Genomic DNA, 14,560 nt, shown 5'->3' on the forward strand with positions numbered 1-14,560 from the left:
CGTCACGTTGCTTTAATTTGTTCAGCAGCTGCCAATGAAAATGATGACCTGCAGAAGGTTTTTTTTTTTTCACTTGGCTCCGCATCTGCCCTGGCAAACCACACAGCTGGAGCCACACACTGAACAAGTGTAATCTTTATAGTATAATGAATATGACAAAAAAGACTGATAGGACATATGGACCCAGCTCTCACACTGATTTGACTAATAAAACTGCTGGCTTCCACCTATGAGTGGATGTTCTGACCAGTGACCAGTGGTGGGAAGCGCACTCTTTATCACCTGCATGTGAAACTGATGTGACAGTTTGATTGCAAAGAGCTATCAAACCTTTCAATAAACTTAATTCAATCAATTTAGCCAATTTACTTTAGATTGTGGGTCCATATTCAAAAAGATAACGTCTCAAATATTAATGTAAATCACACCAATATTACATTCAACATAGAACACATTAACAATACATGTTAAAGAGTTGTATCCCCTGCTGAGAACCCAGAAAGAGCCATTAATGGTCATTGAATGTGCTTCATCCTCCTTGATACACTCAGCTATTAATTTTCTAATCAAATATCCTTCCACGTTCTGCAGCTGCGCAAACCTAAAGCAGATGTCTTGATACAAGTCGACATGATTTACCAGGAATACGGGTTAGAAGAAACCAAACACAACGTCTCCAAATGATGCTGTGTTTCAGGTGACAAGGAGGGGCTGTGCGTCTACCTCCGAGGCAGGCGCACTTCCTGCATCGTCCACTGCAATATATAAACCCGCAAAGACAGACTTTTCCTGAAGCCCTCAAACAGTCAGCAAAGCGCAAAAACTCCTCACCAGCAGCCCTCCCTCCCTCTCCAACCCATTACTGAGCTTTTAGAGGTGATACATCCCTGGCAAGGCAGGCACCAAGGTACCGCTACGCAAGAAAAAGGTAAGACAAAAGATTATGTGTGTGAGGGAATGTCACTGGAATCTCTGCACTTGCATTACAAAGCACGGGGGATTTGAAGATTGCTTTGTCGGAACTGTGATTTGCGCACAATACTTAAAGTGTGTCTTTTGCTTTGTTTTCAGATCAGTCCAAGGCGCGGGATATTCTGTCTACAGTTTCCCAAAACCAAACATGAAACGTCTGTTATTTGCCGTAGAGCTAATACTTCTTTGCATATCTTGCGGAGCAAGTGCATTGGCAACGAGTATTCCTACTGTGTCCACATCCTTGCCAGCCGCCAATTTCACCAATCTTGGCGCAGCGCACAGCTATGGAACAGACACCACGGCTATTTCTAAAACCAGAAGGAAGCGTTATATTAGTCAGAACGACATGCTTGCCATTCTTGATTACCATAACAAAGTGAGAGGGAAAGTGTTTCCTCCGGCATCCAATATGGAATACATGGTAAGTGAAAGCTTTCATTCAAACTTTGTTCTTTTTTTTTTTATTTATCAAGACGCATTATATTATCAACGAATGCATGATTTTTACTGGAGCCATATTTACTTATACTAAATTTGCTGAATCATTTGAAGATTCTGTTTGTGTCCAACCTGCATGAATCAATTAAAATAGCCAAAAGAAATAATTTGTCATTGGAAGATGGAGAAACATCTGATTTTAGTACATGTGTTTGGTAGATGCTGAAGTGACAAATATATTTAAGTTTCTTGGCACCTTCAGCTGTTGAGCAGATTGCCCTGCCGTAGACCACCAAAGTAGCCCCTTCCAAAAGGAAGAGGGGTCATGTGTGGTACCAGTACCCTGCTGGCAGAATGATATGGAGAGAACAATAGTGGTCAGTTGTCCACTTATTGGGATTATGCCAAAAATGTTAAATGCTTGCAATTTCATATACATCATGTGTTTTCAGTTACAAAATAACAGTCAGGTATTTTCTATAAACGTCAATAACATAGCATTCATTTAAGTTCCAAAATCAGTAGTAGCACTAATGCACTTCTTGAGCTGACAACAGCACCTGAGGCTGATGTTTAAATTTGAGAATGGGGGGCGCAATATGAAGTCCCTGTAGTTGTAATAAGTAGTGGAAACCGTAGAATGAGTCATCAGAGGAAGAGTTTCCCCAGTACTTCAGTCATAATCCCAATGAAACCACGTGCACAAGGGTGCTGACAGGTTTGGAATTCTAACATTCTCTAAACCATCATGTTGTGAAGCTATCCAACTTTCTGTCATCATGGACAAGGCTTGTTGTATAAAAGTGTTACATGGATGGTGAAGCAACTGACTTTCCTCCTCTTATGTAACTGTTTTGATGGATGACTTGATGCTTCTTGCCATGGTAACACCTGTAGCACTGCCATGAACTCTAAAAGTGCCGACTCTTATCTCGCATCTTACTGCTGAATGAGGCATAGATGGAGAAGATCTTTAGTGTATATTTTCCATCAGTTATGTAATGGGTTTCCATGTTCCCACTATGTCTGTCTGTGTGTGTGTGTTTTAGGTGTGGGACGACACTCTGGCTAAGACAGCTGAGGACTGGGCTCATGCCTGCCTGTGGGAGCATGGGCCACCTCACCTCCTCAGGTTCCTGGGTCAAAACCTCTCCGTCAGGACAGGACGGTGAGTGACCTTTGACTCCCCACCCCCTCCCCGACATCTGCTGCTCCTCTCAGGGATGACTCTCTCTCAGCAGTCATGGTCGTTGCCTTGCAGCCCCCTTCTTCTTTCTCCTAAAAGTTTTTGCACTGTGACCCGGTGACTGCTAAAGGAATGCTCCTGGGACACTTCAAATAAACAAAAGCTGTGTTTTCAGCCATGACCCATGAGGACAAAGACGCATCCCTTTAGTGGGTCTTGACTTTCCATTCGGAAACACAGCAACACACCTTCACGTGTTCCTACACTTTTAGATTTTATTGAGGCTCATGGGAATACAGCTTATTCTGACTGGTCTACTTACTTTCTGAAACCCCACTAAACCTAATCCTAGTATGTTCACTTGTACTGAAATTGAGCAAAAACAACACTCTTACAAATACAGTATTTATGTAACAAGAAATACTTTATCTAGTCTCCCTTGAGGTTTAGGAAAACTTTTCCATTGGAGTTTACTTGTTGGAGTTCAGATGTTTGCATTATTATTCTGTGAAATGCTCGAATGCTTTAGGAAATTAATAACATTCAGTGTCACATCTGGATTTTTCAGAGGGCTACTCCCATAATACAATGTTATAGTTGAAGTTTGACCCTGAATCCGACTAAGCAGGTGTGGAGAACATTATATATACATATTGTGTTTCCAATTATTCACATCATGGCCTTCAGAGCAATGTGCTTTACACATGAACATTTGATAGAACTCTGCATTTCATTTTTGAAGGCAAGGCAGCATTTCACAGTGCAGAGCATGTTGGGATAGCTTTTAAAAAATAGGTAAACCTGGGGATTGCAAAAAGGATCCTGAGAATTTCATCATTTCTGGATCATCTTCAAAATGAAATCTTGAAATGTTTGTCAATGCGGGACTGTTTCTTACAGTCAAGTATGTGGTTTTGATGCTGCAGATATAGTATTTTGTATTCCTGAACCTCAGATAATTTTATTGTTATTGTGGTCAGAGAAGCTTGAAAAATATAGCAGATGTTTCTAAACACCATAACAACCATTTGAGGCAACACAGTCTTTAATGGCTCAGCGCACCCTGTGAAAATTTTTTTGATTGTTTGAAAAATCTTGTCTTTATCTGAGCTGCATGTCCAAGAAATTCCAGGAATCCAGGAAAATCAAAAAGTAAACATAAATCCATATGTAATATGAAAAGATGTTTGGGTTACAGTATGTACCCGACATCAACTGTGGGAGGAAACTGAACCTGGAGAAAATGCACATAAACATGGAAAGAACAGCTAAATTCAAATGCTACATACACTGGAAAAGAGCCAAGATTTGAAGCCAGGAGCTTCTTACAGTGAGTCATAGTAGAACTAGAAAAATAAAACTTTGAGCTAACATCAATAAACGAATTTTAAAAAAACAACTAATTTTAGTTTTTGTTTTTTTGTCGTGTTTCATGTCAGTGTCTTAAAGGTTTCTGTGTTAAAGACACAGAACCACCCAAAATGCACGACAGGCTCTCACTATTTTCTCTAAAATAAAATGATTATTGACACATCTGACACAGTTGGCACATCACTCTCAGTCTGGTTGGAGTTATTTGGTAGAGTTATAGCAGATGTTGCTCATCTTCGTTTGTGACTTTAGCTTACTGAACATGTCTTCTGTTCGCAGCTATCGATCCATTCTTCAGCTGGTGAAGCCATGGTACGATGAGGTCAAAGATTACTCTTTTCCGTATCCCCGCGACTGCAATCCTCGATGCCCTCTCAGATGCTATGGACCCATGTGTACCCATTACACACAGGTAGATAGACAATTAGAATTACATGTAATGCCTATGAATCACTGTAGCAATGTCATCAACTGACAGCTGATGTTTCTGTATTTTTGCAGATGGTGTGGGCAACATCCAACAAAGTCGGCTGCGCTGTTCACACGTGCCACAATATGAATGTATGGGGTTCAGTGTGGAAACGGGCAACATATTTAGTTTGCAACTACTCACCTAAGTAAGTATTTTTGGCTGAGCCAGGCATTATTGTATAGATCAGTTTAGGCCATCTCATGTAGTGTTAATTACATGCTGTATGGAGGTCCGTTAATTCTAATGAACCTATTAACCTGATGACGATAGGGTGACGACAGGCTTAATCCCGACACAGACTGCTCTGTTCTGTGCTGAGTTATGAAATGCCACCCATGTTGCTGGGAGATTCAGATAACCCCAATACAAGCCTGTGAACAGGTACTGCATTACCAAAGCTCTTGAGACCCATAAAACAGAAGAAAAAGTAGCAAAAAAAATTCCAAGAATCAAAGCCCACTCGGACTTGTGACTGACTTGTGACCTAGGTTCTTTAATCCCATCAGTTTGAGACATATGTAAAAGTAACACACTCTGGACACTGATGACCTATTTTATTATAGAAAATGTGACCTCTGTTCAGATACAAGCTTCTGAGTGTAGATGTGACCCGGCCTTCTGCTCTGCAGAGGTCACAGTTCTGTGAATAACTTGAGGCTGCTTTAACGCCAGCTGGTTGGTGTCAAGACTGAAATCTGATTTCTTGTTTTCTACATACAGATTATAAATCACTTCCTTACGTAATATGTTCCTCTTGAAAAAACAATCAAGATCCATCGTTGCTGTTCGGGAGCTTTCAGTTGTAATGCATGATCTTCATCTGCAGATAGAGTGTGCCCGGTTCACAAGGCATTGTAGATTTTTTCTCACCACTTCTGGGCAAACTGGATAAACTCACTGATGAAAACCATGTGATATGATCAAAAGCTCAAGAATTGCTACTAAATGGAACTTGAGTTGACATTGTTTGGTCAAGTGCTGTTTCCAATGTCAATAATTAATGTTTAACTTCAATATCTTCATCTTTGATATGACCAATAATCTGTTTCTTTCACTTATTCCCTTAAGCCTCTCTCAATATCTTATTAATTCATCTTGGCTGCTTTTACATTTTTAGACATAAGGATATTCTGATCTTGGATCTCTGGTCACTTCCGGATCCATTCACACTGCTCGTGTTTCTGTCTTCCAGGGGTAACTGGATTGGAGAGGCTCCCTACAAAGTAGGCGTGCCCTGCTCCGCCTGCCCTCCCAGCTACGGGGGCTCCTGCAGCAACAACATGTGCTTCCCTGCTCTGAAGACAAACTACCTGCACTGGTTCAAATAAACACAAGTTTCCTCTCTGCATAAGCTGACAACCGACAGTACCACAGAGACATTATTCTAATGCCGTAAGGATTTGCACAACAGTCGTGGACCACACTATTTTGTATATATGGCTTATTTAAAGACACAAACAAACATTTGAAGGCAGCAGACGATTTAGTGTTGATGACTTGTAAATATACTGTAAATTAATTTGTTACATTTTTACCAGTATTTTTTAATTGCCATGACTATTTTAATTGATGAACTATAATTTATGTGTAGAATGGGTCCTTAAACACAGTATACATATGGTGCTGCATATGCGTTTGTCTTTACTATACAGGACCACTTTACCGTTGACAATGTGGTAATTAAGGACATAACACCATCATAGCTGCTCATACCTGCTCACTATGGTGCTATGGGCATCACACCTTCATGTTGTGTGCTCTGTCTTCATAGGAATGTTGTGATATACAGATCAAAGCTTTGAACCTCAGAGGGAAAACCTACACTGGCGTTGTCAGCTCAGTAGCTGCTGTCAGTACTACAAGCTTCATACTCAGGCTCAGTTGTCATTCCCATTTGTGTCCGAGAAACAAATTGGCAAAAAGTTTGACAAAAGTGCACTTACTGTAAACTGAAACTATATAACACCATATAGTCTTCATTTTAACGCCTGACGTCAGCATAGACAACACCTATGTTGTCAGAAGTTTGTTACAGCATTAACATGGTGTGTTTGCAGTTTAAATCTGCACTGATTCATTTGTGTCATTACAGGCATTTCACCCTTTGGGGCATTTCATTCATATCTCATCTGATTTTTCTGCTAGACACAACAAATCTGACCCAGATGTCTGTTTTATAATCATATTTGTTATACTGTATATTGGTATATTATATACCAACTTATTGATATATTGGACAAATCCATTGTTTATATTTTGTTATGATCACTGATATATTTTGGTTTTAGGCACTCAAGTGCACCTTAATTGTTTGTACATTTCCAAAATACCAGGAAATTATTATTTTTTTGTACATGTAGATAATCATTATACCTTGACTATCCTTAAACTTCAAGTATTCAATAAGTTATTCATTTTTATATGGGAAAAATATTTAATTGATATTAATTTTTTAAGTGTTTTGTAAAAGGATTGTACATATAGCTAAACAATATGTAAACGGTACAGTGTATGGTTCATTTGCATGTCAACTTTTATAATGTTGAGAAACCTTTGCTATAATGTAAATGAACTTGGTAGATTTCTATGAACTAAGCACTAGCACAGTATTGGCAAGAAAATGCCTCAACCATTTCAAATTTGCAAATCTATCAGAATTCTTTTTCAACCCGGAACAGTTAAACATATCAGCAATGTAAACATATACAAAAATGCAAACAGTTGCCATTGATACAAACCTTTGTTGAAAATAATGCATCACAAAATAGGAAATTAACATTTTCCGCACTGACTGTATTTAAATCAACAACAAGCTATTTATGCAATGAACTGCGCATTTCCAGTTGTGTTTTGTATTTGTAATAAAATGGTCTATTTTGATTGTGTTATTTTTATTTTGGACAATTCCACCCATGTTGCCTCTGGCCTAAATAGTATCTTTGTCCATTGTTTGTGCTGCCTTGTCTAGGCTGTGTGAGCTCTTCCTTGTGTCTGATATTGATTAGAGGTTGTTGCCTAAAGTATCACTCTGGCTCTTTGATTCTCAGTTTTCTCTTTCGCTTTAACAGTGCCATTGCAAAGTCCTACATCCTGCGTATCAAAGGCTTAGAAAGAGCAAGGAAAACATGCCAGGGCTACAACTGAATCCTAATAAGAGATGGTTGACTTTGGCCCTGTCTGTCCATGTCTACACAAATGAACGGACAACTGATAGGGTTTCAGGGGACCCTCTTGTTTGAGTTTGTCCAATGAAACCGTTGACCTCACTGAGAGGGAGAGACAGGCAGCAGAATGGAATGCTTGAAGCAGAAAGAGGGAGAATGTGTGTCACCCCCAGACACAGAGACTAAATCAAAGAGTGGGCAAGGAGACAGACAGACAAATCTTAAAAAATATGACATTTTCCTGCAGCTTTTACAGCTTTAGGCCTTTGTGTAGACGATGATAGAGAAAGTAGCAGAAGCTTGGGAAAAGGCAGGGACGAACAAAGAGGAGGGGCTTTGGATGCAAAGCCATAAATGCTCTGATGTGTTGGGCAGATGCTACAGTCCTTTGCACTTTTCTCCAGCTGGGATAGTAGGATATGGTCCTGAGCCAGCCTGCACCAAACTTAGATACAGACTAGGTTTTATTTGTTAGCTAAACATCTGTGTTAGCTCAGCTGCAAACTGGGCTGCGGAACACATTTATCCAGGCTGAAATGGTCGCTGCTCTGCAATGTACTTTGGCAGGTTGGAATACAATACCTCACATTTTAATGCTAAACTTTGCATAGCGTGAGGGTTTCAAATCACTTCCTGCACTTTATTTATCAAGTCTCATCTACGTAGATCAGACCAGCACAGCACAGCACACTCCCTGGAAACAACCAGCAGAGCGTTTTCGAGGAACACATTAGTATGCATGGGAAAAATCCCTGCGCCTGGACCTGGAGCCAAACAGATGATTGGTAGACGTTTAGAAGGCACATCAGCAGGATGAGGATCAGGATGCAATGATGAGTTAGACAACCTGCTGTTGACATTTAACTGGCTTATACATCAGTGACAGATGCAGAGAAAAGGTTAAGGGTACAGATTTGGGTCAGGATGAAAGTTAAGACCTGCAAATGGAGTGCAATCCCTTCATTTGGCTTAATGTTGTTTTTTTGGTGATACTCTATTGGTATTTTATGACATATCTCCAGCCTCCAGTTGCAGCAGCAATAAATCCCATTCAGCCAGCTTATGCTATCAGCCAGTGCCAACTTCTTCTGAGGCTCACGATGACGCAACTGTGTGCTCATCTGAAGGTGCACCACTTTTCCTAACAACACACGTGAGTTACTGACCTGTCAGATAAATTGTTATTGCTGAAAGAGTTCATTCTACCTCAAGCGTGAAGGAGGCGAAACGTTTATTTGGAAAGAAGATGGAGACTTCATAGGGACCACGCCAGGGTGATAGATTATTAACAGGGTGTGGGTGAGGTTGGGGGTTTCCAAACGTGCGAGCAGCCATCCAACTCCAATAATGGTGAGAAGTATGAGAAAGAGTTTATACAACGGTTTGAGTGAGTACAATACTAAAAAAGGGTGATCAATCTTTTTGCGGATGGAGTTTGGTAATGGTTTATTGACGTTTGTTGTGCAGTTGCAGAAAAAGACTCCCCTCTCCTCTCCTGTCCTCTCCTGTCCTCTCTTCTCCTCTATTGTCCTCTCCTCTCCTGTCCTCTCCTCTCCTTTCCTCTCCTCTCCTCTCTTCTCCTCTCCTCTCCTCTTTTTCCTGACTGTACTCTACAACCTCTCTGCCCTCCCTGACTTCAAGCACTGAATGGTTGAAAACTTGGCTTCTCACTTCCTCGAGGGGGATATCGGGAGAGGCCTCTCTCTAATTCGTTGTATTTTTCTTTTTCTTCTGTCCCTGTTGGAAGAAAAACAACTATGTTTGTTCTGCTCCCCTAGCAGCTCAACCATCGGAAATGCAGCCTGTGCCCGGTCCAAGCCTCACTCTCTCTGCAAACCTCGCTAAAACCCATCACTGCCACAGCAGCACTGCCGCTTGAGGACATCAGAATAGAGTTGCTATTAGGACAGGAAAAGCTGGACTTAATGCTCAATGTAGGAAAACAAGACTGTAAACCTTGTCATGGACAATATCAATATTCACCTCGTTATTCAAGCATTCGACAGTTCAGCTGAAATTGACTGTAGATGGGCCTGCAGTGCAGAGGCAGAGTGAGTGCTTACATCTGGACAGAGTTTCAGGGAGGAAATAAAATAGATGAGACAGTCAACAGAGTTTGTTTATTGCCAAATAAACATCTCTCTTTGTCAGGAGCTCTGATGTTTAGATGCTTCAGTGTTGGGACTGATATGGTCATTATGTACCACACAAAACAACAAATTACCTTGATAAAACAAGCACAAGCCAAGGTTCACTTACTCACTTGTTCTGGAGCTTTTGATCAAATCACATGGTCTTCATCAGCAGTTGTCACGGAACTGTCAAACTTCCCATTATTCTGAGCACTTTTAAGACTCCTTAAAAGTTAAGCTTGACAGTTCATTCTTGGCCTTAGAAACAGCAATTGCAAAACCAACTTCAACTCAAGGTACACTTAATTGCTTGTTCCAGAGCTTTCAGCTGTATCACACAGCGCCACATGGACAAGAAGTCCTAAAAGCGCTCAAAATGATTGGAAGTTTGAACATCTTTAGTTTCATGACAACACAGCATATCCCATCTGCTAATGAAGACCCTGTGATACAGTTGAAAGCTTCACACTTCCAATTATTTTGAGCACTTCTTGTCCATGTGATACTGTGTACTGTGAAAGCTCAGGCGAATAAGTGGACATTGAGTTTAGGTTGTTTTGACAACTGACAACAGGGGATGCATATTTATATTTTTATATGTATATTGGCATATCACTGAATAGAAGACAATTACATAGAAAATGACAAAAGACATATATGTTACCTGCACTATAATCATCATTATGACCACTCTGACACATTTTTACATGCTGCACAGAAAGCTTCCACAGATTTTTATTATAACTTTTATACTGGAGCAAAGCGGCTGTTTTCATATCTCTAACATGTGCATAGGTCAGGTGGGAGCCTGTTGACATATGTGTTTCCCAGAGACTGATGTCAGCTACTTGAAGCATGTTTTGGGATCTCCTCAAATGTTGGCATGTACATGTTAAAACCCTTTTGCAACTATAAATCTCTCAGGGCAGCAGAGTTAACTGCAGGGCACGTTTTTGCACTCCTTCTTTTGAGTTGGATGCCCTTACTTCAAACAAGGAGTAAAAAATAACGTTTTTCACGTATACAAATCATTTGCGGTGTCTCAGGTGCCTATTTTGGGTCTGTGATGCTGTTTATTTAGGACATGTGTCCCTAACATGTGGGGAAATGTTTCATTTCTCCTAGGTTTTCATGGTTGAATTTACATGCACTCCCCTACATTAGCAACACGCAAGCAGGCAGTGCTGATGTTTCATGCAATCAGCCACAATGAAATAAGACACCATTTCAGTTTGAGCTGAAAAGCTTATGTTATGGTCACTTTTCTCGTCTAGTGACTTTTCCTTGGCAGAGTAAACTGCTCACATGGTCTAGTAAAATATAAATAAAGCATATCTGGCATACCTCAGTATAGATATTCTATTTTATGATGAAGTACATAAGCTAGTGTTATGTCACAAAACTGTGTAGTCTATATTCACCTCATAACAGTATATGAAATTAAAAGTAATCACATGTCCCAATATGTCAGACCCTGGCACTGTTACACTCCAACACAGTGGCTATAAGATTACAGTATGTTCAACCCTGAGAGAGTCTAGACTTGACCTCTTTGGTTCAGTCTAAGAACACAAACTGAGGCAAAGGTGGCCCGTGTTCTGTGTTTACCCTCCATATCCTACTGTAGTCTTTGTCTTGGACGGGGCCACTTTAGCCTCCTCGCAGGGCCTCGCAGGGACTTCAGACGAGCGACATCCTGCAGCTGCAAGATGCGGGCCAAAATCAATGTCCGCTCAGAAGCACAGCGCTGGGAAAGTGCTGCATAATCAGATGGGCTTTCCTCCTTCACTCTCAACTCTCTTTTACCCGAAGTCAACGAGCTCATTGCGGCTTTGATGCTTGTGCTGGTTTTAAGTACACTGGCCTCTTTGCCCTCATGATATCATTATTCAAAACAGAACTACAACCATCAGTTGTGCACACATTTTATTAGCTCAACTCATGAACGCTTTTATGAGTATTTATGAGTGTTTGACATCTTATGTGGCAAACTGACCCATACATCAAATCAAAGACAATGCATGATTGCTGCATTTTGTCCCATTATTTGAATATGATATTAGATTACATTAGACCAGACTGCATTTGGCATTATTGTGAAATTTCTTGGTTTCAATGTGTTTGCACCACAAGCAGCAACCCATAAAACATTCAGCACAGGGAAGCAAAATAAACCCCACTCTGAAACAGTGGAATAGGAGTTTCTGGTACAATGACTTAATTGTCAGCTAGCTTCATGAAATTTGACATAAAACAAAACAGTATTTGGGTACCCACAATTCCCCAGCTCCTAATGCCGCAACAGTATCAGTTTCCCAAAATTTTAGTCTTTAGGATCTTTCTGTGAAAGAGATGGATAAATGCCTCATAAGTGAACTGCAAGACTGAGTTCCCTTTGCAGTAGAAAAGTGGGAGAGCTGAAACATTTCAGCTTGAGATCATGAGCAATTTTTTTTTGCTTTTTTTCCAAACTGAGATGCACTAAAAGTCATTGCGTGTTGATTGTGTGTTGAAGGACACTGACACCTGGTGGTTATGTGAGCAGTGTGCTTTTCAAATAACAAAACAAGTTTCCTTTCAAAACTTTAGTGTATATTATAGTGACATCACATGGAAATCTATAAAGATAAAGCCGCCACTGCTCAGGAGGAAAATATATTCAATAAAATTCAATAAACTGCTATATGTCATATGACACTGGCGGATGCAGTCATTGCAGTCAGTGTCATCATGTTATTCATACACTGCATATATAAATACTGATGGCATAGATCTTTTCAGACTTATACCGTATGCACTGTTGCAATGATAAATTATTGATATTCCATAGATCACAAATTAAAGATCAAAGAACACTCTCTGATTAATGTTACATAGCAAATTTCAATTCAGGCTTATTTATACCACTGTATATAATTAACTATTCAATTCATATGCAACTCATGCTGCATGTTTATGTATATATAAAGCATATGGAGGAGCATATGGAACACATCAAGGAAGTTTTCTTCGACAGTGCAGTGGAAAACACAATAACACACACACACACACACACACACACACACACACATGCAAGTACACAAGTATATAAAAATGATATATGTGAAATTTAGCTTTAAAATGATAAAGATTCATGAATGAATTAGAAGTGAATTAGGATTAAACCACAACATGGTTTCAACAGGTACAGTAATATGGGGCTGCATGAAGAGGATAGGGAAGAATGAAAAGGAGGTATAGAGGGAAATAAAACATAAAAGATGGAATTAATATACAAAATGATGCTCTGTGCTAAAGTTACATGGTGGTGAAAAGTGAGTACATCACAATAAATGCGAGCAAGCATAATTTCAGTGTGTTCCAATAAAAACATTTACACCATTCTAATTTCTTTCTGCCTTGTGTTTTATTTGGAGCCATCTATTAAAAATCATTATAATGGTGGATGTCTGCAATAACGCCTGTGAACCAAACACAGAGCAACTTAGTTTGCTCACAGATGCACTGGCATCTCTTCACCACAAGGGGGTAGAGGCAGACAAACTAACCTAAACTGACCAGAAGTGGATATCTGAGACAGCCTTCTGCTGAACACTGCTGATAATGTCACAAAAGCAATGATGTTGCCAAATGACCTTGATGCTCTTTACTCCCATTCTCACCCCAATGCCGTTCCAACGCTCTGACCTCAATTCAGCTCAACCAGAACCATTAGGGAGCAATGTGCCAGATACTGTGTGGGCCAACAAAAGTGTTCTTCGAGAGTGTTTTGTGTGGTCTGCTGTTGTGTCCAGAGGCTACTATTGTGTGGACGCAGGGTCTGGCACAGCTGACGCATTCTGTTGGGTTCATGGGGTTTCTCGCAAGACCACATACTGAATGGAGGAGATACTGAACGGAGCATCTGGACCCGTGGCTTTACAATGACTATGTGGGTGAGATACAGTGGACAGAGCAAGGAAGGGACAGCAAGAAGAGAGAGAAAAGCATAGAAAGTGAATGTTTGTGTGTGTGAGAGAGAAACACAAAAAGGGAGGAAGTGTGTGTGTGTACACATACCAGACAGAAACATAGGCCTACAGGTAGAGAGGGACTGAGTGACATCCTGCATCAGAGAACAAAAGAAACAGAAAGGAAAGTGTGAAATATTCAGACAAACAGCACAGCAGGAAGCAGTAGAAAATAATAGATGCAATAAAAAAAGAGAGGATGATGGAGAGAAATCACATGAAAGGCTGCTAACACAAGAAGCAGAAGCATGAAATCATTTATATTGCTCCACGGCTGGCGCAAATAGTGTATATTTACTGGCAGGCATTGTAATAAACATTAATCAGAGAATGTCTACTCTGTTACAGATGGCCTGACCTCAATTACCACACTGTAAATCATAAAAATCCCTGAGCAGTTGGTAAATATTTCCTTTATCCACACAATTTCATTTTCATAGCCTGAGTCAGAAACGTGCTCTTGTGACACTCTCACAGTCAGTCTTTGTGTATTTCAGCTCTAAACTTAATGTAATATAAGTCATTTCATATCCCGAGCCCATAAAACTTATTATGAGTGTTTAAAATATTACATGTTTTATGTATTGACTCATATATTTATGTTGTGAAGGCATGTGTAGCGACACACACACATTAACTCATCCTGTCAAATACACACACACACACACACACACACATGCAGTCTGTCACTCCTTTGCTGCCTCACCACCTCTCACTCTCTCACTGTCAGACACACACATATAAACTCTCCTCCTCTCTGTCACACACACACATACACACACACACACACACACACACACACACACACACAC

At 40.2% G+C, this 14,560-nt stretch overlaps 1 protein-coding gene across 1 annotated transcript; it reads left to right on the plus strand.

Moving 5' to 3' along the window:
* Window positions 1-588: 588 nt before the first annotated feature.
* On the plus strand, window positions 589-7,322 carry pi15a (peptidase inhibitor 15a). Its single transcript, XM_044339857.1, has 6 exons — window positions 589-928; window positions 1,072-1,396; window positions 2,463-2,581; window positions 4,250-4,382; window positions 4,472-4,587; window positions 5,635-7,322. The coding sequence occupies exons 2-6, from the start codon at window positions 1,121-1,123 to the stop codon at window positions 5,768-5,770; spliced, it is 780 nt and encodes a 259-aa protein (XP_044195792.1). The 5' UTR covers window positions 589-928; window positions 1,072-1,120; the 3' UTR covers window positions 5,771-7,322.
* The last annotated feature ends 7,238 nt before the right edge of the window (window positions 7,323-14,560 follow it).

This window comes from Thunnus albacares, chromosome 21 (genome assembly GCF_914725855.1).
Source record: "Thunnus albacares chromosome 21, fThuAlb1.1, whole genome shotgun sequence".
NCBI classification, from domain to species: domain Eukaryota; kingdom Metazoa; phylum Chordata; class Actinopteri; order Scombriformes; family Scombridae; genus Thunnus; species Thunnus albacares.

Bases quoted from the DNA above. Each gene is read 5' to 3' on its own strand.
- pi15a (XM_044339857.1), top strand. From the start codon at position 1,121: ATGAAACGTCTGTTATTTGCCGTAGAGCTAATACTTCTTTGCATATCT. The intron at 1,397-2,462 runs GTAAGTGAAAGC...TGTGTGTTTTAG, and splicing joins CATCCAATATGGAATACATG to GTGTGGGACGACACTCTGGC. The intron at 4,383-4,471 runs GTAGATAGACAA...GTATTTTTGCAG, and splicing joins TGTGTACCCATTACACACAG to ATGGTGTGGGCAACATCCAA.